We start from the raw sequence: 24,170 nt of genomic DNA, 5'->3' as shown, positions 1-24,170 counted from the left end.
AATAGGAAGAGTAGTTAGATTGCTTTTTGATATTAATTTCTACGTTGCTCAAAGAAAAACTTAAATGTAAAAACTAATAGAAAAGTACAAGTAATTTAAAAAAAAACATTGGGTTAGGGGCACCCGGGTGGCTCAGTCAGTTAAGCATCCAACTTCGGCTCAGCTCATGATCTTGGGTTTGTGAGTTCAAGCCCCGTGTTGGGCTCTGTGCTAACAGCTCGGAGCCTGGAGCCTGCTTCGGATTCTGTGTCTCCCTCTCTCTCTGCCCCTCCCCCACGCTCTCTCTCTCTCTCAAAAATAAATATTAAAAAACAAAACATGAAGAATTAAAGATCAGAAAGACATGATGTGCATAAGCTACTCAATGGCATAAAGATGCTCAAAGAAATTCAATCTAAAATGGCAATGAACTATCTGTGCCTGTAAGAACAGGGCGGGCAGAGGGAGGGCTGGCCCTCTTGTGAAACTGGACACTGAAATCTGGGAAGATCTGTCAGGCTTCCATTTGGAAAAGAGTGGCCAGACTAACAAAAGTCCACATTCTTTGACCCTGTAATTCCAGGGCAAAGATTTTATACTGAAGAAACAAGCTAATAGGTACACAGGATGTTTAATGTAATCATATTTCCAGTAGAGATCGAAACCACCTGAATGCCTTTCCCCAAGGGCGCTGCCGAGCTCCTGAGGGACACAGGACCAACTACTCTACACCCGTGAGAAACCAAGTCCTGACATGGAAGCAGACCCACAGTAACAAGACCAGACTGCACAACGGCACATATAAATGCCATCTGCAGAGTGATCCTGTTACAGAAAAAACAAGATTAGACATTTACACCACAGGAAAAACCTGCATGTCGAAGTGGCAGTAGAGGTCATCTCCAGGGGACAGAGGTGACAGTCCCACTTTGAAATAAGCACACCTGGGTGGCTCAGTTGGTTAAGTGCTGACTTCGGCTCAGGTCATGATCTCACAGTTCATGAGTTCGAGTCCTGTGTTGGGCTCCGTGCTGGACAGCTCAGAGCCTGCTTGGGATTTTGTCCCCTCCTTGTTCTCTCTCAAAAATAACATTAAAAATAAAGTAAAAGCACAAAAAGAATGCCTGTTTTCCCATATACTTGCCGACTCTGGATATCATCAAACTTTTAAACATTTCCCATGTTGACAGATGAAAAGTGGAGTATTATTTTATTAAAGTTTTTACTTATTTGAAAGAGCGGGGGTGGCTGGGTGGCTCAGTCAGTTAAGCACTGACTTCGACTCAGGTCATGATCTTGCGGGTTGTGGGTTCAAGCCCCGTGTTGGGCTCTGTGCTGACAGCTTGGAGCCTGGAGCTGCTTCGGATTCGGTGCCTGCCTCTCTCTCTGCCTCTGCTTATGCTCTCTCTCAAAAATAAACATAAAAATTAAAAAAAAAAAAAAAAGCGCACGCAAGTGGGGAAAGGGCAGAGAGTGAGAGAGAGGGAATCCCAAGGAGGCTCTGTGGGGCTTGGACCCATGAAATCACGAGTCTGCTGCTCAACGACAGAGCCCCCCAGGCAGCCCTGGGGTATTATTTTAACTTCAATTAAAAAAAATTACTGATGAGAATGAACATCTTTCATATACTTACTGATCTTTTGCATTTCTTTTTGTGTAATCTGAACTTCTTTTCCCACCGGGCTCCACCTGAACACTTCCAGGTAAGGGAGCGACCACGCTCGACTGAGGGGGGTGAAGAAGCTGTGACGCTGCCCTGGTCTTGTCTGAATGGGTTGGTGCCTTCACAAGGCCTCTCCTCATTTACATGCCAGGGCCAACTGCCTCCCCCCCTCCGCTGTGTGGCAGCACTTCAGGCTGCAAGGGCTCCCTTGTTCGGAAGGGCCTGAGGGCGGTGGTCCAGGACCTGCCCTGGACATGAGACACTTGAGAATGTCTTCGCTGCTACAAACACTCCAGTGGGCCTGTGACAGCCACCACCTCACCACCCCTCCCACGTTAAAGTGCTCTTACAAGACTTAGGAATCGACCGTACAAACGAATGAGTCCTTGGTAAGTACCCATTGAGTGACACAAGAAAGCTTATACGTACGGTTTCCTTCATCTGGATCTGGTTGATCTTTATTCGAAACAGTTTGTGCTTGAACTCCCCGTTGAACATGAATGTGTCCCCGTCTTCCACCTCCTTCCCTTTGGGACTCTTAACCAGAACTCGTGCTTTGCCGCAGGCCAGGGACTGCAACGTTCTTCGCAGCTCACCGTCCTCTGGGTGGGGAGAGAATCGGGCACAGACTAGCACCGAAATGAGGACACGTGACAATGGTGAAAGACACCCCACACTCACATGTGACAGGCAGAGACTGGGCTGATCTCTAACAACAAGGACACGCGGAGGCCACACAGTCACGGAGCGAGGACTCTTACCTATCCCTGTGGCCATTTTTATTTCTTCAAAGCTGAATCCGTCCCCTTCATTGAACATGAGAAGCACCAGTGTCTGGAACAGGGAAACCTGGAACTCCTTCTTCCCCTGAAAGAGCATGGGATGCACCCCGTGTAAACCTGTGAGCTCTGTGTGCAGGAAAGCAGCTGGGGTCTAGAGGGCTTCACCCCCAGGACTGGCCTCTCTGGGTGGAGGTGGGGAAGCATGGCTGCCCCACCTGGTCTGCAGAGGCAGGAGAGGATACATGCAATTTACATACGTAGTATCCATGCACATAGGATTTATAGGATACGGTGCCTAGTGCATGGTAACAGCTAGCAAAGTAGTCATTCTGTAAATTTTTTGCTTGGTGTATACAACTGAATCTTATTTACAAAGCTGAAGTTAAACAGGAACATGCAGGCATTGTTTTGTGACCTGCTTCTTTCTGGTATCAAAACACCGTCTGCACTTTCCTCTTGTATAACGTCCCTTTTAGCAATAGCACCGCGACAAACGGGCTTATTCACTGCTCTGTGAAAACGTCTTATTATGATGAATTTCTGGAACTGGCACCACTGTAACAAAGCCTGTGACTTTGGAGGCGGGAGATGTGAGACCAAAGCACGCTCTGTATGGCGCTGTTCCTCGAGGTTTTAGCCTTGACCAATCAGTACTCGAAATGTGGCATTTCACTGGACTGTAATTTGCAAATGTTTGGCAGAAAAATAGAGCAGGTTTTCAATGAATTGATTTCTTAGTCTTGCTTTTATGAGTTGCCTCTTCACATCCTTTGCTTTCTTCTTTTTTTAAACCTGGAAGCTTCACACATTCCGGGTCGCTGCACTGATTTCTGTATCATTCCTATTCTAGCACATGTGCTGTTGAAGCGAGCACTCCTTTGCTCTTTTTTCAGCTAGATAAATGCTTTCTATTTTTATTGACTTTTTATTGACTTTATTGATTGGAATATTAATCCTTCAGCTGTTTATTATCATTGACCAAGAAAAGGCAGTACGGAGTTATGCCGAATGACCTTTTCCTTTGTTTGTTACCAAAGATCAACCACAATTGAAAATATTCTATTAACACATTTATATGTTATTTGTCTATGAAATAGACAAAGAACTTACTTCTTTAAACTCTGCTTTTAAAACAGCATGGCCCAACGTGGTTTGCCACTGAAGTTTTCGACCACTGTGCTTTCCAAGATAGAATGTCTTAAATATTTCCTGAAGTTTAACCATCTGCCAAGCACAGGAAAACAGTAAGTTTAATTATGCTAAACACCACACATCCAAAGAACCACATACTGCTTAATTTACAAAGCTTTCGAAATTTTTCACAGCTGAATGAAAACATCAGTTCTGTATTTTGACAGTGTTTCTTTGGATTATTCTGTTACCTGTGCAAATGTCTGCCACTCTGGCACACTGGGGTCTGCCTCCCACATGGGTGCTGCTTCAAGTGGTACTTAATGCACAGACAGGTTGTGTTCCTTAGTCTCCACAGCCCACGCTGTGGCTCCCCTGGCCAGTGGCACATGCAGTCAACACCACAGAGACCATCTGCAGGCCCAGCTGTATCCTGCCAGGTTGTGGTGAGGCTGGGAGGGTGCTGGGAAGCAGGCTGTGGTGAGGCTGGGAGGGCACTGGAAAGCACCCGAGACAGTCTTGTCTAGGAGGCATGATGTGCCACTGTTTCCATCGTTACTTTCTGGGAGGATTTCTCCTACCTTCTAAACTTTCTTGTGGTTCTTTTTTTTTTTTTTTTTTTAATTTTTTTTGATGTTTATTTATTTTAGAGACAGAAAGAGCACAAGTGGGGGGAGGGCAGAGAGAGGGAGACACAGAATCTGAAGCAGGCTCCAGGCTCCAAGTTGTCAGCACAGAGCCCAATGCGGGGCTCAAACCCATGAACCATGAGATCATGACCTGAGCTGAAGTCAGGCACCCAATCGACTGAGCCACCCAGGCGCCCCTCGTGGTTCTTTTTTTTCAAGTTTATTTATTTTTGAGAGAGAGAAGAGAGAGAGTGCTCTAGCAAGCAGAGAGAGAGCAAGAGAATCCCAAGCAGGCTCCGAGCTGTCAGCATAGAGCCCAACGCGGGGCTCGAACTCATGAACCCTGAGATGACAACCTGAGCCGAAGTCAAGAGTTGGACACTCAACTGACTGAGCCCCCCCCAGGTGTCCCTCTCACAGTTCTTTACTGCTGTGGTCTCACTCCTTTGAAGCCCCTCCTCCTTCTCCCGGTGTCCAGCCCTCCCCACCCCTGGCCTCCTGCTTAGTTACAGACGGGTTCTGCTGTCTGACAGTGTTTCAGGGTGCATTTTCTGGTGTCCCGCACACTCCCTCTCACTTTGTTTGCTCGGTTCCCTCGACATTCTCATTGCTCTGCAGCCAGGATAGCCAATGGTCTGTGCTGCCAAATCCAATGGGTTCTTCTTATCAGGCTTCGATCAGAAATAGCTTTGTGAGAGGCGGCTTCCCTGCCTTCAGTGACTCATGGCTTAGACCCCCTTCCTTCCAAGGTCTTCTTGGTGTGTCTACCTTCCACCCCGGACACATGGGCGCCCTCAGGGTCCTATGTGCCAGATAGTCTGCACTCTGCTCACTGCCCTGTCAGCATCCTTGGCTGCTTCCAAGTTCTTAAGATAAAGAGTCAAACTCTTGGGGCGCCTGGGTGGCTCAATCGGTTAAGTGCCTGACTCCTGATTTTGGCTCAGGTCATGATCTCATGGTTTGTGAGTTCAAGCCCACACGCTGATAGGGTAGAGCCCGCTTAGAATTCTCTCTCTCTCTCTCTCTCTCTCTCTTCCTCTGCCCCTTCTCTGCTTACGCTCAACCATGTGTGGATGCTCCCCCCGCCCTCAAAAATAAACAAACAAAAAAAGATTCTGAGGCGCCTGGGTGACTCAGTTAAACGTCTGACTTCGGTTCAGGTCATGATCTCACGGCTCATGAATTTAAGCCCCACGTTGGCTCTCTGCTGTCAGCACAAGACCCACTTCAGATCTTCTGTCCCCCTCTCTCTCCACCTCCCCAGCTCACATGCTCTTTCTCTAAAGTGAACAAACATTCAAAAGAAATAAAAATAAAGAGTAAAACCCTTCCAAGGCTTGCCAAGGTCCTGTCCTCCAGAACCACTGATTGCACTGGCCTGTCCTGTGCTTCCCCCACTGGACGAGTACGCTGTGCTGTCTTCCCTCAGGCTTCCGCCTAGGGACACCCCTCTGTAACCCCCGGTCATCTTTAGAGCCCCTTCCTCACAGAGGCCTTCTCCAACTGTTCTTGGCTCTGAGGGCATTCATAGCAACTTGTGACTGTCCCCCTCTGGACAGAGAGCTCAGGGCATCAGCGAGGGAGTGAAGGCCCGCTCTCCCTGCCTGGGGCATCTGTCAGCTCCTCTGCGCTCTGTCCAAGCGGTGCCTTTGGTCAGGATGCCCATCGGCCTTGCATCTGCCCAGCAACCCCATCCTCACACTTCAGAATTATCACCCACACCCACATTCAACCACATCAGATCCCAGGCACAATTATCATTTCGTTTCTAAGTATTGTAGTATATATCCAAAAGACAACGACTCTTTCAGAAAACATATCTAGAGGCGCCTGGGTGGCTCAGTGGGTTAAGCATCCAACTCTTGATCTCAGGGTCATGAGTTCATTGGGCTCTGCACCGGGGGTGTGAAGTCAACTTAACAAATAATTTGCAAAAAAAGAAAACATACTTGGTGCCATATGACATTCAACCAATAAAAGCTAATAAGGTGATGAACTTCCTAAAAACTTTTTCCTTGCGATTAATTCCTAGGAGTGGCCATGATCATCATGGTAAGAGGACAGCAGCTAACACTGGGTGCTTATTATGTGCCAATTACAATCCCAGGCTCAAAATGGAACAGAGACCCACCCACATGTAAGAGTGAGTATCGATAAAACTCTTAGCAGAAAACAGAGGTAAATTTTCAAGACCTTGGATGTGGCAACAGTTCTTAGATATGACAGCAAAAGTAACAACAGAAAACATACTGGACTTTACAAAAACTCTAAAATTTTGTGCAAAGAACACTATCAAAAAAGTAAAAAGATATCTCACAGAATGGGAGAAGATATTTGCCAATCACATATCTGATAAGGATCTAGTGCCCAGAATATACACAGAACTCTTAAAATTTAGCAACAGATAACACAAGTAAAAAATGGGCAAAGAACTTGCATAGAAAGTTCTTCACAGAAGAGCTACGGTGGCCAATAGGCACATGAAAAGATGCTTGACAAAATCATCATTCATTGGGGAAAAGCAAATCTGACCAAAACGAGATACCAATTCATACCCACGAAGATGGCTCCGATCAAAAACCAGAATAACAAATACTGAGGAGGATATGGAGAAACTGGAAGCCGTGTTGCTGATGGAAACGTAACAGGCTGCAGCTGCAGTGGAAAACCAGCTTCTCACCCGCATCTCCACTCCTGGGTGTGTACCAGAGGCTCTGAAAACCAGGACACAGATTTCTGCACGCTTGTGCTCACGGCAGCGTTATTCACAGTGGCCGAAAGGTAAACGCACCTTTCAAGTGTCCGTGGCCAGCCAGCTGGCCGGAGGGACAGAACTTGGTCCACACACACAGTGGAACATCATTCAGCCTTCACAAAGGAAGCACAATGTGGGCTACACGTCGTGGAACCCTCACGGTGAGTGGAAGAGGTCAGACATGGAAGGCCACCAAGTGTGACTGCAGTTATGTTAAAACCCAGAGCGGGCAAGTCCCGCGTTAGCGGGCCAACAGGTGCCCAGGCTTGGGCACTGGAGCAGGAGTGAATGCTCAACCCCACGGGGGCAGGGTTCTGTTTGCCACAATGACGAAGTTCTGCACTGGACGCAGGTGCCGCTCAGCTGTACGGCTTGAAATGTGAGCTGCAGTCCGTTTCCCCCATGGCTTCCTCCCCTGTGTTTACACTGTGGGTGTATTTTTACAAAGGCCAGTACAGTAAGCCTTTAGCATCTCTTGCTAGACAACAAAAAAGTACCAGGAAACCACGAGGGCCAGTACAAGGACAGAGAAGCTGACAGGGGCTCCAGCAGCTGGATGGCAGACAACAGGGGCATCGGAGCAAGCAACCAGGCGTCCGCGAGTCTGTCCAGAGGAGGACAGAGACGGTCACTGCTGACCAAGGCGAAGTGGATCTGAGCAGGGATCGCCCAGCAGGAGAATCTGGTGGGGGAGAGGAGGTCCACACCACGTCCACGTACCTTCCCACAGATTACTTCAAAAGTACAACAGGAGAAACACTAACCACATGGAGAAGAAGCCAGCTAAAGCCTAACCAACGACAACATGGGACACCAACAGACGGGGGCAAACGGACAGCAGGTACCTCCTGTTGTGCTGTTGGCTGAGCAAATTGTGTGGGACCCTTGCTGGATGAGCCCAGTGGACATAATTCATGAAAACTGGTGTGTGGTTTTGGGATGTGTGAGCGTTAAGAAAGAAGAGGCTGGTGTAGCTGATACGGGGAAGGGGACCGGGGTAACTGTGGTGTGGGGCCTGGATGGTATCTGGACAAAAGCAGAGAGGGCTCCCTCCCCCTGGGATAAAACTGTTACGGCAGTAATTGACTCGAGAGTGTCTCTGGGAGGTACCCACTAAAGTACTAAGTGCAGGAGGTATGATGTAGTCTCTCAAGTGCCAGTGCTGAAAACACAGGCAACACGTTCTGGGAATGCTTTGAACTATTCTCACAAAGTCTCTGTAAGTCTGAATCACCTCAAAATAAGAAGCAAACAAACTCAAAGTGCCACAAGAGACACACCCAGGATGGACCTGCCTGGCCCAGTGAGTGGGGTGAGGAGGTGACAGAGGGTTTTCTGGAGAAAGCATCTGGGGAGGGAAGACTTAACCAGCAGTCAAATGCTGAGGATGGATGGGGGTGGAGTGAGGTTTTCTGGAGGTGGCTCACTTTCTGGAGGTGGTTTTCTGGAGTGAGGTTTTCTGGAGGGGGGCACAGAAGCCCTGGAGAACGTGGGAACTGAGGGGCATAGAGCCCGCAGGCAGCTCAGGACACAGCTGTGGCACCTGCAGACAGCAGTCGCTTGGGGAGGGAGGAGGGGACCACAGCAATCTGGGGCGTCTGAGCCTGGGGACGTTGGTGCGTATGTGCTCAGGACCACGGACTCACAGGCTGGAGGCTGAGGGCCTGTGTGGGCTGAGAAGGGAGCTGATAGGCTCTGGGAACGTTAGCATCTAGAGTAGAGGTGGAGGGCCCACAGGAGAAGACAAGTAACACGGTGCATCAACTGTACTTCAATAACCAGTTAAAACAAACCCAAAAAGGAGACAACCACAAAGACCAACCAGCAGAGTCAGAAACAGAAGAAAACCCTGAAACAGAGAGTCTTGGAAACGGAACAAACAACCTCACGACAGGCTGTCTCCAGCCTGGGCTCCCAGGTGCCTTTCTTGGTCCTTTCTAGAAGGCCCTTGTCCCTGCTGTTTTCTTCCCGGCTCCACCCCAAACCAGCCAGGGGACACAGGCCGTCATAGTGAAATGCTGTTTTCCAGAGGCTATGAGGACCCTGCAGTTTTACTTCTGTGATTTAAAAAAACCTCTCATTAAATACTCCGTGACAAGCAGCATCTCTGTGCATGGTATGTGTGTAAGAAGTCCACAGGGCAAGTGCCTGGGAGGCTCAGTCAGTTAAGCATCAACTTTGGCTCAGGTCATGATCTCGAGGTCTGAGTTCAAACCTGACACTGGGCTCTCTGCTGTCGGCGGGGAGCCCACTTTAGATCCTCTGTCCCCCTCTCTCTGCCCCTTACCCTCTTACGCACACGCGCACACACACTCTCTCAAAAATAAATAAAACACTTAATGTATTTGGTTTCCATAACTATTCCCCAGACACTTTTATTTTTTTTATTTTTTTCATGTTTATTTTTGTATATTTTGTGTATATATATATATATTTGTATATATATTTTTTGTATGTATATTTTTCATGTTTATTTTTCCATAACTATTCCCCAGACACTTTTATCTTTTATTTTTATTTTTTTCATGTTTATTTTTGGGAGAGAGACATAGAGCATGAGTAGGGGAAGGGCAGAGAAGACAGTGGGGGAGACACAGAATCTGAAACAGGCTCCAGGCTCTGAGCTGTCAGCACAGAGGCCACGAACCATGAGATCATGACCTGAGCTCAAAGTTGGACACTTAACTGACTGAGCCACCCAGGTGCCCTTTCCCCAAATACTTTTTAAAATTTACTGCATGGTGACTGGGTGGCTCAGTTGGTTAAGCATCCACCTCTTGGCTTTGGCTCGGGTCATGATCTCACGGTTTGTGAGTTTGAGCCCTGTGCTGACAGCTCAGAGTCTGGAGCCTGCTTCAGATTCTGTGTCTTCCTTTCTCTCTGCCCCTCCCTTGCTTGCGCTCTCTCTCTCTCTCTCAAAAATAAACATTAAAAACAAAAAAACCCCAAAGCAGTCCACGGTACTTTGGCAACACTGATATATGAAAAATAAAGGGCAAACACTCTTTGAAACACTTACTTCTGGAGTCAAATGCACTTCCATAGGTGTGTATGTTGGCCAGTACCCCATCGTAAGTATGTTCACGGTTAGATCTATAGAGCCTGGGTCACTCTGATTCTGCATATACTAAACACAAAGAAAACCAAGAGGAAACAGTTACTGTAGAATGTCATCAAAAATAACTAGTTCGTAAAAGAGTAAACAGTGTAATTTTCAAACCACAGTTCAACATGTGTTTGCACCTAGTCCCAAGAACACATCCCACTGAAGCCATGCAACATGTTCCAAAGTCATTTGGGATATTTTTTCTTTCTTGGTTATGTTACCAATACAGGACACTAGGACACTTCTTAAATCAAAAATTTTTATGCATTTTTAGGGATTACTTTTCTTTTTCATTTTGAATTTCAGTTATTTGGACATGTGGACATGAGCAGTATGATTCTCAAGGCGGAGGGTTTTCCCTTGGCTGGCACCCCCTCCAACATAACTTAAAGCGGGGTGGCTCCTGTTCGGCTGTCCCACGTGAAACAAACAGAGCTTGCCTGCTTGAACTGCACCATGATGTCCTTGGACAGCTCCATGTCCTTGAACATGCCTTCCAGCTTGCTGGTGAATGCCGCGCCGCACTCTGGGACAGAAGCGGAGGCGTGAGCACCCCCGGGGACGAGGCCCAGCGCAGGGAAGGGTACACCCCGGGGCCCACACGCTTACCGTGCTTTAGTTTGGACAACATAGATTTTTCAGCATCTACTGAGGCGCTTTTTCCAACAAGGAGTCTTTTTGCCAAATCTTTTTTATAAAATGCTTCGAAGACATCTTTCCCTGTTTATAAGCAAATGAAAATGGCGTGAGACACTGGACTATTAACGCGCACTTGCTCACTCCTGCTGAGACTCCAGTGGCGGCTGTGCCGCAGGGAGCTCAGCAGGGGCCTGCACGGGATGCCCCCATAGGAGGACACCCGCGCTGCCATCGGTGGGCGCCCACCCCTCCATTCCCCGTGCTGACACGGAAGCGGGAGTGTTTCTGTCCATCTGTCTCAAGGAAAAGAGGGGGCCCATGTACAGACGTGTTGACCGTCTCGTCTCTCCCTGCTCAGTGTTAATAGGAACAGCGCAGAGTGTGTCTCACCGTGAATGAACCTGAATATTATCATGACCTTGTCGAGAATCCTCTCCAGCTCCTCGTCTGTTGCTTCTTTATTACCCGCTCTCAATTTTGAATCAACATGTTTTGCTGTGAGAGTAAAAGTTTACAGTATTTAAAAAACAAGTATTTCTTATATAATACATTTTCTAAATAGAAAAAAAGAGCATCTTTAATTTCTATAAGCAAAAAGTAGACAGCAACACTCTAGAACCTTTCCAAAAAGATATTATTTTATGACAAAAGGCAGATCATGTGAATTTTCTATGAGAAGTATTTTCAAGTCATGGGAGATAAATAATTATACCGCTGCTCCAGCAACGGGAGGGCCCCACCTTCCAGATGTAGCATCCCTGAACACAGGCCTCTCGTACCTGAGACCACAGATTGGCCATGCCTTCCAGAAGCCCACACTCCAGGAGTTCAATACCCACCTCTGGAGAAACCACAGTCCAGAAAGTGGTATGAAGGCCAAGCTAAACTGCCTTGTGAATTTTTTGTTTGGTTGCTTTTTCTTTTTTAAAGATTTAATTTTTTTTAAGTAATCTCTACACTCAATGTGGGCCTTGAACCCACAACACCAAGATTAAGAGTCGCACGCTCCACTGGCTGAGCCAGCCAGGTGCTCCTTTCGTCGCTGCTTTTATTAGTTTTTTCCCTTCACAATTTTTTCATTATGAAATCCTCTGAACATACACAGAGGTAGAAACTGCACAATGAACCCCACGTCCCCATCACATACCCTCAACAGTAGGAAGTTCAACGCTGAATCACTGTACTTACTACATCTTTCTTTGCCCTTTGCCTAAAAACTTCCACTGACTAGTGAGAGTCTATGAATCCCGAAATATGCTTTGCTATTATCACGACATAATTATATAAAGTGATAATTTAAAAACTGCTTCATCTTAAAACGTGATCTTTTAAGACCACATCCAATTTTACCCTATTTTAATGCTGGTGAGATAACGCGAAGACAGGGACACACTAACGTCTCCATGCTAACTGGTCACGTCACCCTCGTAACGCCAAGGCACTCGTACATAGCAAACCCTCTTCTTCCGATCCCACAGCGCAGATCAGCGGCCGTGCTCCAGACAGAACCAGAAGCACCTCTGTACTCTCTCTTCCTTCTTCTGTGACATCAAGCTGCCACTTGACAAAATCACTGCTCCGTTCTCCCTTATAAATGCCGTGTGTGCTTCTACACACACATGATAAGTATACACACAACCCTTCTCCACCCTCCCCAAGGGGAGCTTAAAGATTCTGGGGAAAGGTTTTGCTTAAGTTCTGCTTTCTTTTCCCATATTAAAACAACGTCTGGAAATACGTTTTCTACCTATCAGTTCTGCGGGCTTATTCGGCCTCTTATTGATAAACGTCTCAAAGGACTCCTTCATCAAGTTGATGAACTTCTCGTTCCTCTGGAAGCATGCTTCTATCACGTGGTCCACTCGGTCCTTAAAATCCAGCAGGTCCTGTACCATATCTTTGTCTTTCTCAGGATTGATGACAATTGTTGTGCCGAAAGTCTACAAGAACACACACACCACATCAGTGGCAGGTAACGGCACCACACATGTTCTCCTGAGACTTTAATAATCACCGTTGGTGTTAAATACTAAATTGTTTCAAAAGTTCCACAAATTCAGTGTACGTTCAAGTAGTTAAGTGAATATACAATTAATGCTTTGGTGTTTGAATCCTGCTTTCGAAAGAATTTGTGAATTAGTGGGAAAATGTCCACTGCTTAAAAACAAAAACAAAAATAAACTTTTACTGGGGCACCTGGGTGGCTCAGTCGGTTGAGCATCCAACTCTTGATCTCAGCTCAGGTCATGATCTCACAGTTCGTGAGTTCAAGCCCCATACTGGGCTCCGTGGAGATTCTCTCTCTCCCTCTGCCCTCCCCAACCAACCCCCACCCCCTGCCCAAAATAAATTAACATTTTAAAAAAACCTGAAAACTTTCACTTACAAATTTCTCAGACGTTCCCATTAACCCAACACACCTACTTGGACTTCTTGACTAGAGTTTCCTTTTTCTTCCACTGCTAACCAAAGCCCAGTTTTAGGCTGCATTTTTAATTGAAAAATGCTATATTAAACATCACTAGAAGTCTATTATGTGACAATAATAGTTAGCTGTTTGATGATACAAACTTTGGTAGATACAATTATACTATTTGATGTGTTTAGAGAAGGGACAGAGACAGCAGGCCCCAAATGGAGTCACTGTGCTAAGCCTCACGTCAGCAAACCAGGGCTTAACACCTGACCTAACTGAGGTTTTGGCCCCTCCGAGGAACAGAGTCTTCAAGCACTCAATCACTAGGCTTGTCAGCACTAGTGACGTCATCTGCCAGACGGTTCCCTGTCATCCCCTCAGGAAGGTGACCTTGCCACAAGCAATCAGTCTTTGCCAGGATAACTTCCTAGTCCTGCCCCGTCCTGTCTATAAAAGGCTTCCCTATCACACAGCTCCCTGAGGCTCCTTTCTATCGGCTGGATGGTACCAAATAAAGCCAGTAAGATCTTCAAAATTCCCTCAGTCCAATTTTGTCTTTTCAGATATGTACTTTGGGAAAACTGGTCTTAATAGCATACGTACACATACTTACGTATCCTATACATAAGTGAAGGCAGATTACTGGCAAAATGGTACAAATGAAACTGGCAGCGATCCCTTCTGGAGAGGGACACGGTATGCCCAGCCGGGGTGGGAGGGATTTTCCTCCGTACACTTTTGTACTGAGTGCATTTAAAAATAACACACACATACTGCCAGGGATCAGCTTCACTGTGATAACGACACAGTGTAGAACATAATCTCCACTCCTGTCAGTGTGACTGCATGTCGCTGACGGACACTCAGGAACAGCGGTCACACCACTGATCTCTAAGACCTGGACTGCATGTGTATAGGGGAGCTCTCGCGTTCAGCACATGTTCCTGCTCCTAGGGCTACTCGTCAGCAAAGCCCTCGTTCTCCAATCTTTCTGGAACATACAGCTCTGTTGCTGGCATGAGTTGGTAACCACGTCCAGCTCCATGTTGTTGTGTACAAAGTATCAGGGGGTTGTGCCTGTGGGCATGAGCTTCCCACGTGGAGGCAGATAAGCAATCTTAGGACTGATTATTCCATAAAGCAGCATGCGTGCAAGCTTTCCATCATCCTTTCTATATAACTGAACTTTCTGTGACCACTACAGATTCACGTTCAGCGGAAAGAACAGAGATCCCTCCTACACTTGGCTCAGCTCCCCCTGATGGCAATATCCAGCAAAGCTGCAGAATGGTATCACCACCAGGATCCTGGCACTGGCACACTGCGTCCAGCGTCTCCAGGCTGCCACCCCCGCCCCAGAGTATGCTGTTCCCCCGACTTGTCACCAGCACAGCCTTGTGCGCCCCCACCCCCTCCGTCAGCATGAGGGTCCTGCTGCTGCCTTCCCATGACCGTATACAGATGCGTCACAGAAACATCACAGCACTGTGACAGTAACGGATCTGGATGGTGGGAGACGTGGCAGCACACATGCCACCAAATGGATACACCAAAACGTGTAACCATTCTCATGGTCAATGAACAAAGGCATGAGGTGTTTAAAAATCAGATGCACAGAAATGTGACTTTTTGAAAGTTGTAGCTGTACGTGGCACTGGAGCCCAGGCAGGTGACCGATGGCAGCCTTTAATGACGTCTGGCTGTGGGGTGCTCACAGGCGGGGCCATCTTTCAGAAAAGGTTTGCCTCAGTCATCGGGGAGGAAACGCAAGATTGCTGTCCACCTGAGCCCCCGTCTCGAGAAGAGCCCCTCCCCATGTCGGGAGCCACACGGCTGGGAGACAGGACGCTGCCCTCCACAGGCACGGTCACCGTGCATCACGACAGCCCCACGCACCTTGATGTACTCGCTCCAGTGCTGCAGCAGGACCTGCTGCCCACCCTTCACGCGGCTGAACAGCTGGTACATCTGGGTGAGGTCGGGCACTCGGTTCTCATCCAGCAGCTGGTCGAGCCCTGCGACGGCACAGCGAGTGTTAGGGCAGCTCGGGGGTCCATGTGTGAATGGGCGCCTCACACGTGTGGGCCGACCCCTGTCCTCCGTGGGTGAGAAACAGTCCTACACAGCCCCGTTGGCCAGGCCCCACCGCCAGAGGACGCTAGCGGCCGTGTTGCTCAATTCAGGTCGCCAGAGCCCTGGTCCCACTAACACAGCGGCCAGGGCAGCGCCCCTGGGCACCTCTCACTATCATCACTCAGAGAGCAGATCTGGGGGCCCGAGTCTAACCTGTCAGGTCATCTACTCTATCCGCTTATGCGATAAGCCGTGGGAGAGAAGCGTCTGCTGTCCATTGGGGATTCTGAAGTATTTAACATAGCACTTTTGGGGGTTTTCCTGTTTTAGGTGTTTAGATTTTTACGAAGCCTTTCTAAAACAGTATGGAAATCAGGAAGAGAAAACAGTCTAAGATGTCTGCTTTGTGACAGCCCCGCAGAGGCTGCGAGGCCAGGCGTGGGGAGGTGTGAGCCATGTGACTCAAGTCTCAGGTTCTTCTGTCACGTGGGCACAGTGTCCACACATCAAAGGAGGTAAACAGGTGCACACAGGTGCGTCCTGGGGCCAGAATCACACATCTTTAGCAAGGGCTCCAAATGTTTATTTCTCCGAATTACATTCTGACCTAGTGATGCAAATAATTTTTTTTGCAAATAATTTTTTATAATTTATCCTACTGAAACCCTAAATGTCTTTCTTCAAGAACTCAAAAACTACAGCTTCTCATTTTTCAAATGTCTCTTAATAAAATTTAGATTAAGCTTGTACATAATTTGCCATGTTCTTGGAAGACTTTATGCAAATTTCTACTATTTACTTAAAGTCATTCATCCTAAGACTCCTTTCAGAAAATACGTAGTATGGGGTTTGAACACACTTGCTTTAGGCGGACAGTAAATCCAGACCTCGTCCGTGTGAATGATTCTCAGTGCAGAAGGACAGAGATCCAGATTCGCACCTGGACCTTGGCTTAGGGGCTGTGCTTGGAGGCACCTGTGTCAGGCTGTTTGGAGCCGCTTTCCTTGCTTGTATGATGGGGTCATGACCTCACAGGGTGGGGAGGGGGGGGTTCCTGGGCCTAGAAGATACCGGCACTCAGTAATGCCAGCTCTCCCCTCCTGGCTTTGTTCTGGTTTCACGTGGAGACCCTATGCTCAGGTGTCTCATTACAGATAATAACCACCACCTGGCAGAGCAGAGTCCAAATCAGAATATATTTGGCTATTTATTTTTCTTATAATTTATAATTTACGTCCATAATTCTGGGCCTCCCCATAATTAAGCTTTAAGGTCTCCAACATCTTGAAATAAATCCTGTAGCTCCATCATGACTTTCAAATGGTAACATTACACACCTAATAGTTATACAAAGTACTGTGAAGGACTGAAAAGGGGGAGACCGTGCGCTCTGAACCCCAGAGAACTAAGCACACTGTGAAGGGCACAGACACAGAGGGCAGGCGGGACGCTCCTCCGGGACACACAGTAGCTGCTGGAACCACCCTTACCAGGGCCTGACGAGCAGCACCAGCGATGTGGCACAAGAGGGCACGCTGCCCAGTCAGCAGTGCTGCGCCCTCCCTCTGCCAGCGGAGGGTTTGTCCGGCATACTCGGGACTCTGGCCGAAGTCCCCAGCCACCTGGCAGTTCACGTGGCGTTCAGCCTCTTGGGGGGCTGTGGTGGGGAGGAAGCCCCACCACAGCCACGCAGCCCGTGCGACCAGCCTGCACCCTTGGGAGCTCTGTGCCTGCCAGCGCCCGTAGGCACGCACAAGGACCCAGCTGCAAGCTGTCTGTGGCCCAGGGGGTTTCTCAGCGGCTTCAGCTGAGAACAGCATGTCCTGTGATTTCTTGATTTCTACCAGACGCCTTTCCTGGTGTTTCCATGGCTAACATGCTCGTTATTGCCAACGATTTTTAGTGACTGTCTCATCGTAATGGATGTCCTTAAGCTGGTATTTACGCCGTTTCACTCACTCATGGTCAAGGGCGACCATGCAGGGTAACTTGACACAAAAGTTAGGAAAATCTACCTTTCTGCAGAATTGCTGTCAAATGTTCTCCTAACAGCTGTTTCTCCACACAAGCAATCAGTGGTTTCCTATTATGAGGCAAAAAGACAAGGTGTAAGCAATTGATGGAGAGACTTTGATCACCTGTAAAGATGGGGCATTTACTGTCTACACACCTGACACGGAGTTAATCAGAACAGCCATCTCCCTGCTGTCCATGAGGACTCTGAAATCTTTCTAAAGACAATCTTACTGGACAACAGAGATCAGGGGTCCAGGGAAAAGGAGACACCAGCAGACAGTCAAGTGCCCTGCACCCCCATGCCTGGCTGGCAATTGTCAAAACAAAGCTTTGCCTTTTGGATTCAAGGCACACTGGCCCCGTCCCCCATTCCGCGGCCGCCCCTGCTCCAGGCCCCACAACCTCTACAGGGGCCGCCCCTGCTCCAGGCCCCACAACCTCCAGGCAGGGAGCCTGCCCCCTCCCATCACCACTTATCAAGGAAGCTCCTCTGTGAGGCCCACACTACGGAAGTGTCACATCGAACAGAATATTTGAAACTCTGAAACATCGCCAAGTGTGACATGTCCCCATGACTGTTGGGGACATGCACAACTGTCCTTCCTGAGTACATATTCCATAGTTCATGTCGTTTTAGTTTTTCTTAATCAGACATGTGCTTTAGTCCCAAGATTATTAACTTCGGGTATCTTCTCAAGTCTTTGCTTCATAAAGAACTTTACAATGGCCCACCTTAAACCTAACAGCGACCCCAGAGAAAGCACATACCCCCCTTGCGAGAGAGCAGAGGTCAGGGACTGTGCCCACTGAGAGGTGAGGGTCTGCCTTCGGGAGGGGCAGCGCGATGACGGGAGGTGGGGGCGGAGGTCAGAGGTCAGGGGCTGACAGCAGGGAGGGCCAGTAGTGCACCGATCCTCCTCCAAACAGCTTTAGCGGCACGTCACCAGGGGGCAGTGGGTGGTTTCTCCTTGTTGACTACTGAGTAACGCTGCCTGAATATTTGCAAGCAAGTCTTGCGGATGTTTTTACTTATCTATTTGGGAGTAGAACTGGTGTGTTGAAAAAAACACCTAGCTCTGTCTACCACTCTGGGGAGCTGAGGAGCTAACGATCCGTCTTCTGGGCAGCTGCCCATGTTCCTACTGACCATGCACGGCAGTTCTGACTTCTGCTGGTCCTCGCCCGGGCTTCGTGCTGTGTGCCTTTTTTACTCAAAAGCCACGGTGGCAGGCGTGAGGTGGAACCACACCGGTTTTGGTGCAGTTTCCCGATGACTGGCTTTGCCGAGCAACTTGTCCTGTGTTCACGGAACCACTTCCTCCAGGCGGCATGCAATCAAGACTCCATCACCGTTTCCATTCCAACAGCCCATGCAGCACCCACATGAGCCCGGGTGCCGTTGACAGGTCCCAGCAGAGCCCAGGGCAGAAACTGCAGGCCCCTCGAGCCCAGAGGTGCAGTCCTGGGGAATGCGCTGCCTCAGCACCCAGGTGCCCAAGAATCGACCTTATAATCTACAGTGACAAAGTGACAATCTACCGACTGTGCCAAGCAGCAGGAGAGCGGGTCCTTCCCACACTGAGGGATGAGAGTCCCTGGGGTAGGGCCTGCCGGGTGACCTGGCTGTGGTGTCCAGCATGAGGCGGGTCACAAGGTGCAGTTCAAAGCAGTGCCCCGCTGCCCTCAAGCATGCTCCGCATCCGGGATGCCGTCTACTGTCCTCTGAGGGCATGGGGGCAGGAAGGAGCATGTGGAGCCCAGCGCGAAGGCAGGTGTGGCTTGCTCAGCCGTGGCTTCCCTCTTCTGTCCTTGATGGCAACTGTTTATTTTGTGACATCTGAATCACCCAGCGTGGCAGGAGCCGCCTCAGTCAGTGTGCCCTCCATCCACCTGTGCTCGAGCCCAGAGGCGAACCACCTTTATCTGTTACTCGTTTGCTTAAATAACTTACATATACTTGTAAGCAATATACTTTTTAAAATTGGGGGGAGAAATTTCAAATCTAGCATATGCACAGGGGTGGATGAGCACGTGTGAAAAGGAAAAGGACTGCTGTGCCCAACGCCTACAGGTCATAAGGTAGAAGGCCCCAGTGGCCCCAGTGCCCCCCCCCCCCCCCATCCTGAACTGGGCGGGTGATTTGCTTGCTGTTCGCCATGATTTACCATGTATCTCTCTCCCTGAAGTTCCTGAACTTCACAGTATATGGAAAACATCAACAGAAAAAAATGTTCCAGATACTTAGCGAAGACTCTTATCCAACCTTGATGTGACCTACTGGCACATCATTTTCCCTCCTACTCCCTGTGCGTCCCTGCTGCTGACCTCCAGCCCCTGTGACTCCCTGGTCCCCAGGGGACCCGGAACACAGCTGTCCTGGCTTCAGCACGACCATCCTTCTATGTAGACCTGGGGCTCCCCATGGGCCCCTCAAATGTCTAAAGCAAGCTCACCTTTCCTCTCCTGACCCTCTGTTCTCTGTATTCTCAAGGTGCCACATCGGTGCCCCTCTCATCCTGCCTGCCCCACTGCACTTTCTACCCTTCAGTCTCTTCTATCTCTGGTTTCTCTTACCTCTCCTCACTTGAATAAATGTTACGTGCAGGGTGAGAAACAGACATCCACACAAGTTTTACTTTTCCCTAGCTGCTTACCAACTTCAGGTTTAGAGAAAACAAAAATTAGATGAGAAGAAAAAATGTGACTTAATACCATAAATAAAAATTACAGCTACATTCCACATCTAACAAAAAGTTTACAACCCAAAGTGCCCGACACTCAATTATACTCCATCAACATAAATAGAATCCCTTGTCACTAAACCCCAAGATGCCAAGTTCCTCAGCCTCAAGTACTCCTTTCGGATGAGAACTCACTGAGAACTCACAACAGGGCACTTGTTGTGACTCACAGGTGCTGGATAATTACAAATAACATAAGTGAAACGTGCTAACAACAAAGATACTCTGATAGTACTGGCTGAGTCCACGAAGACAGCGTTTATTTCAATAAACAGCCAGGAACAGGGCGGGCTACGGCCACGCCGTGAGAACTGAGTAAATGAATGGTACTCACTGTGTGCTGTGGTCTAGGTACGTGATTACTCGGTCTCCTTCCTCCTCTAAACGCTTACTTACGTGGTTAAGATATTCTGGAACCTTCCAAACACAACATTTAAACATGTCAGTAACAAAGATTTTATTTTATTTTTTTTTAAGTAACAAAGATTCTTGATGTTACCCAAGAAGCTGAAACACTGTTGTCCACAGAAAAATTAAAAAAACAAAAAAAACCACCTTATATATTCAAGGCAAGTATGAGAACAGATGAGCGGGGGGCGTGAAGGTGGGCAGGATACATAGTATAGAGTTTCCTGAAACTCAGTTCTGGACAGTAAAAGTGACCTCTAGAGTGAGGGCAGGGCAGCCCTTCTTTGCTGTGTCCCGCTCACCGTCAAGCTCCTGAGACGAGGCCGTGGGTCCCTGCCATCACTGAGGCCCTATGGGCAGGCGAGCAGCAGCACTCAGGTCAGAGGGTGCAGGCCTAATGGCATCCCCTGGCCCCAAACGAGTGGGGTCAGCAAAAGCTAACTGACAGACTGGGTGTTCACTTGGGGAGGCCAAACAGCACGGATGCAGAAGATCTCCAGAGGCAAAGGGCATTCCTCCTGTCACCTGACGGCCTAGGGGGCCCCCTAATACGGTCTCTAGCGCTCTGACCCAGTGGTGGCAGCAAGGCTGGGTACCGCACATAATGTGTCCTCTCCAAAACCGGGATGGAGAACCAACGGTCAGTTCATCCTGCGCAACAACGATCAACATTTGGGGGAGGGTCCCCAGGGGCTTCCTTCAGTCTCTGCTCTAACTGCTTGCCAAGATTTTGGGTTCATATGGCTACTGTTATATGTTTTTTCCTGTGGTCTTTTGGGTAATTTTTTCCAAAGCCTCATACAAATGGAAGATTTGGGGTGTGCTTAGGTCATCTTTACAGTTAAGATTTCCTTTTATCCTCTTGTTTTAACTTGAGTTACTTTACATGTAGAAGCTACCTTACTGGCTTTTTCACTTGGCAGGGGAAGGGCAATAAAAAAGTTTCTAAGTCAAGGGCGCCTGGGCAGCTCAGTCGGTCGAGTGCCCAACTTTGGCTCCGGTCATGATCTCACAGTTCGTGAGTTCAAGCCCCGTGTTGGGCTTTGTGCTGACAGCTTGGAGCCCATTTTGGATCCTCTGTCCTCCTCTCTCTCTGCCCTTCCCCAACTCGTGCTTGCTCTTGAAAATAAACATTTACAAAAAGTTTCTAAGTTATAAGAAATTAAGTCTTTACTGTAAGAACAATGAAGCCTGTGACTGAGAATTTCAGCTAGATTGTGGCTTTCAGAAGATTTCTTATAAAATGTTTGTGTATGTGGAAAGACAAACTTTTAAAAATTAACTTAAACGCACTTCTTTAAAAAGAAATAAGATGACTTAGAAGTACCTCCTTGTCTTACCTCTCTTTCTTGCATTAATCTCTGGCCTTCTGCAGCATATAAACAATTAGTTTCTTCCAAAAATTTCACTTCAAATGAATCTTTATATACCTAAGAAAAGAGCAAAATTACTGGCCAATTACAGAAAAGAAACCTACCTTTGGAAGTGCTGATAATCCAAGCTTTTGAGGGAGCATGGCTGCGGTGACTTGCCCTAAGGAGTTGCCTGTGTGCCTCTCCTCCAGAGGCCTGGGCAGATCGGCCCAGCGTATGGGCTCCTTAAGGGCCTGGGCAGGAGGCACCGCCCTGGCCTTGGAGCACTGGGTCTGTGTCCTAAGGGCACTTTCCTCTGTGGTTCCTGATCTGGCATTAGCCTGACAGTCACTCCTCTTGCTCATTTTTAACAGCCACTTTTATTATTTTAGTTTTTTGCATTTAAATCTTTCATACACCAGTTTATTTTGGTATAAGTAGTACAGACTATCAGGAAGTATTGGGGCATTTAGGACAGGGCAGATTACCCGAGGTCAGACAGCAAACTCAGCAGATATAGATACAGACTAGTAGGAGTTATTGGTAAACGTTTAGGACAGGACAGATTACCTGAAGGTCAGAGAGCATACTCAGCAGACTTCTTAACAAACTCCGATCCACGGCTTCACCACTTCTTTCTCGTTCAATTAATAGCAGAATCCCGTCAATACTTTTACTCTGAACCATTTTATCACTAATGATATGGTTTCTAAAAAGCTCCAATCCCATATCCCTGTACAAACAGTAAAAACAAGACTAGATTTTAGTTTCATTTTAGAAGTTCCAGGTGAAGCTCCAAGCTACGCTGTGCCTGTTAGCCCAAACTGTTGATTTGCTAATTCTCTCAATCCACCTGTCAAGTACTCCTTTGTTGTGTTTTCATTTGTGGCCAGCCTACTGTGCCTTGTATTTGCTTTCTTATCAAGGCCGTGTCCTGGGGTGGGTCAGGCATCACTGAGAAGTACGTCAATCTGGGAACAGCTCACATCCTTCTTCCTGGGGCGGGATCACACACTCGCCACCCGGCTGGCTCTATCCTTCCCTTTTCCGTCTCTGGTCCCTCTCCAGAGCTTGCCATACACCTCTTCCTCTGATGGCACTCGATCCCCTCCGTTGGCGGCTGGAGTGTGAAACGCACTGCGAAGAGGCCACCACACGCCCTCCGCTTGTTGCTGAGGAATTCAGGAGGAAACCAGCTCTCGGCAGTTGTGCAGACACCATGGGATAAAAGGTCCTGTGCTCTGTTCAGACACCTCCACAGGTCCCCCAGGAGCCAGATACCGAGCAGACAGACACAACTCAGTGCCTGGACCCAGCAGGGTCTTCTGAATGGGCAGTGGGGGGCGGTGAGCAGTAGACAGGTGAGTGCGGATTCTGGGGAGCTCCACCCGTGGTGAAGCCTTTCCTCCAATGTACACCACAAAAGGCCTTTCTGGTTCCCTGCAGGAGGTGCAGGCCTGGGTCTCGTGTGCACTTGGAGGACACAGCAGTCAAGCACAGCGGTCAGTCGTGGGGGCTCGAGCCGGCCGCCTGGGTTTGACTCCTGACCCCAGCCCCTGCTCACAGTGCCTCTGGGTCTCTGCCTGTCCTTCCCTAACCGCAAATGGCATCACACACACTGCTTTACGCCCGTAAACCCTTTCCACACTGGGCGAGGCAGGTAGCAGGTGTGGTACGGAAGAAGTGTTCACTGTTGCTCCGCTTCTTCCTAAAATCTCAATCTCCGCTTCCGGCTTCAGCTGCTCCCCACAAGCCATCGAGCAGTCTTCTCGATCCACGTCTCTGCCTCCCCCACAACCTGTGCGTCCTGGGCGGCTCCTGTTTCCACACAGACCACACTTCAAACTCGCTGCCCCCTCCCCTCCACTACCACCTCTCCTACCTCAGCCCCTCACCAGTCCTGCTGGCTCTGCGAAGCTCAGGCCCAGACCAGGGCTCAGCCTCCTTCTGCATCCTGCCTGGGGCGTCTCATACTGCACTGTCCCGCTCAGGTTTTCTGTCTCTGACAGTGGCCCGAGGCTGCTATCGCTAGGCTGTGAGCAGGGCTTACAGTTTATACGACACGTTATGTTATAAACTATGTTCACAAATGAACAGTTCCGACCCGGCAGCCCCACAAGCTGGGAGCGCTCTGCCTGTTTCTCCGTCTGTAGAGTGGAGGCGATAATGGTCATCCCCTGCAGAGCTGTACCACAGACTAAAGGAGCAGGTGCCAAACCTCTTAGAACAGTGCTTTGTAGAGTAGCAACCATGTGACCTTCCGTTATCTTCAGTTACATGCTTGCTGTTTCTATGAACAAAGGCTATCCTTTCTGCAGCCCCGTGCAGAAGCCTAGCACAGTGCAGGTGCAGACGCCAGTAAGAGAATGAGGAGCAAAGTGGTACTGAGGATGGACAGACATCCAACCAGGAGTGTCCAAAGCTGCACAGATGGGCGGGAACATGAAATAAAGACAAAAAGTGTCCGTGGGTCTGGTAAG

At 48.6% G+C, this 24,170-nt stretch overlaps 1 protein-coding gene across 1 annotated transcript in view; it reads right to left on the bottom strand.

The window, feature by feature from the left end:
* CUL4A (cullin 4A) overlaps positions 1 to 24,170 on the bottom strand; it is a 46,714-nt gene that overhangs the window by 5,314 nt on the left and 17,230 nt on the right. Inside the window, exons 6-18 of the mRNA XM_043583248.1 lie at positions 22,261 to 22,423; positions 21,679 to 21,768; positions 20,265 to 20,347; positions 17,189 to 17,256; positions 14,997 to 15,115; positions 12,432 to 12,624; positions 11,075 to 11,179; positions 10,655 to 10,765; positions 10,486 to 10,571; positions 9,959 to 10,066; positions 3,535 to 3,648; positions 2,404 to 2,509; positions 2,072 to 2,244 (exon numbers count right to left, since the gene is read on the bottom strand). Of these exons, the coding sequence (XP_043439183.1) occupies positions 2,072 to 2,244; positions 2,404 to 2,509; positions 3,535 to 3,648; positions 9,959 to 10,066; positions 10,486 to 10,571; positions 10,655 to 10,765; positions 11,075 to 11,179; positions 12,432 to 12,624; positions 14,997 to 15,115; positions 17,189 to 17,256; positions 20,265 to 20,347; positions 21,679 to 21,768; positions 22,261 to 22,423 (1,519 nt within the window). The remainder of the gene's footprint in view (positions 1 to 2,071; positions 2,245 to 2,403; positions 2,510 to 3,534; positions 3,649 to 9,958; positions 10,067 to 10,485; positions 10,572 to 10,654; positions 10,766 to 11,074; positions 11,180 to 12,431; positions 12,625 to 14,996; positions 15,116 to 17,188; positions 17,257 to 20,264; positions 20,348 to 21,678; positions 21,769 to 22,260; positions 22,424 to 24,170) is intronic.

The sequence above is a fragment of the Prionailurus bengalensis genome, chromosome A1, assembly GCF_016509475.1.
Source record: "Prionailurus bengalensis isolate Pbe53 chromosome A1, Fcat_Pben_1.1_paternal_pri, whole genome shotgun sequence".
NCBI lineage: Eukaryota > Metazoa > Chordata > Mammalia > Carnivora > Felidae > Prionailurus > Prionailurus bengalensis.
Note: the sequence above shows the minus strand (reverse complement) of the source record. Positions and strands in the feature narration are given on the sequence as shown.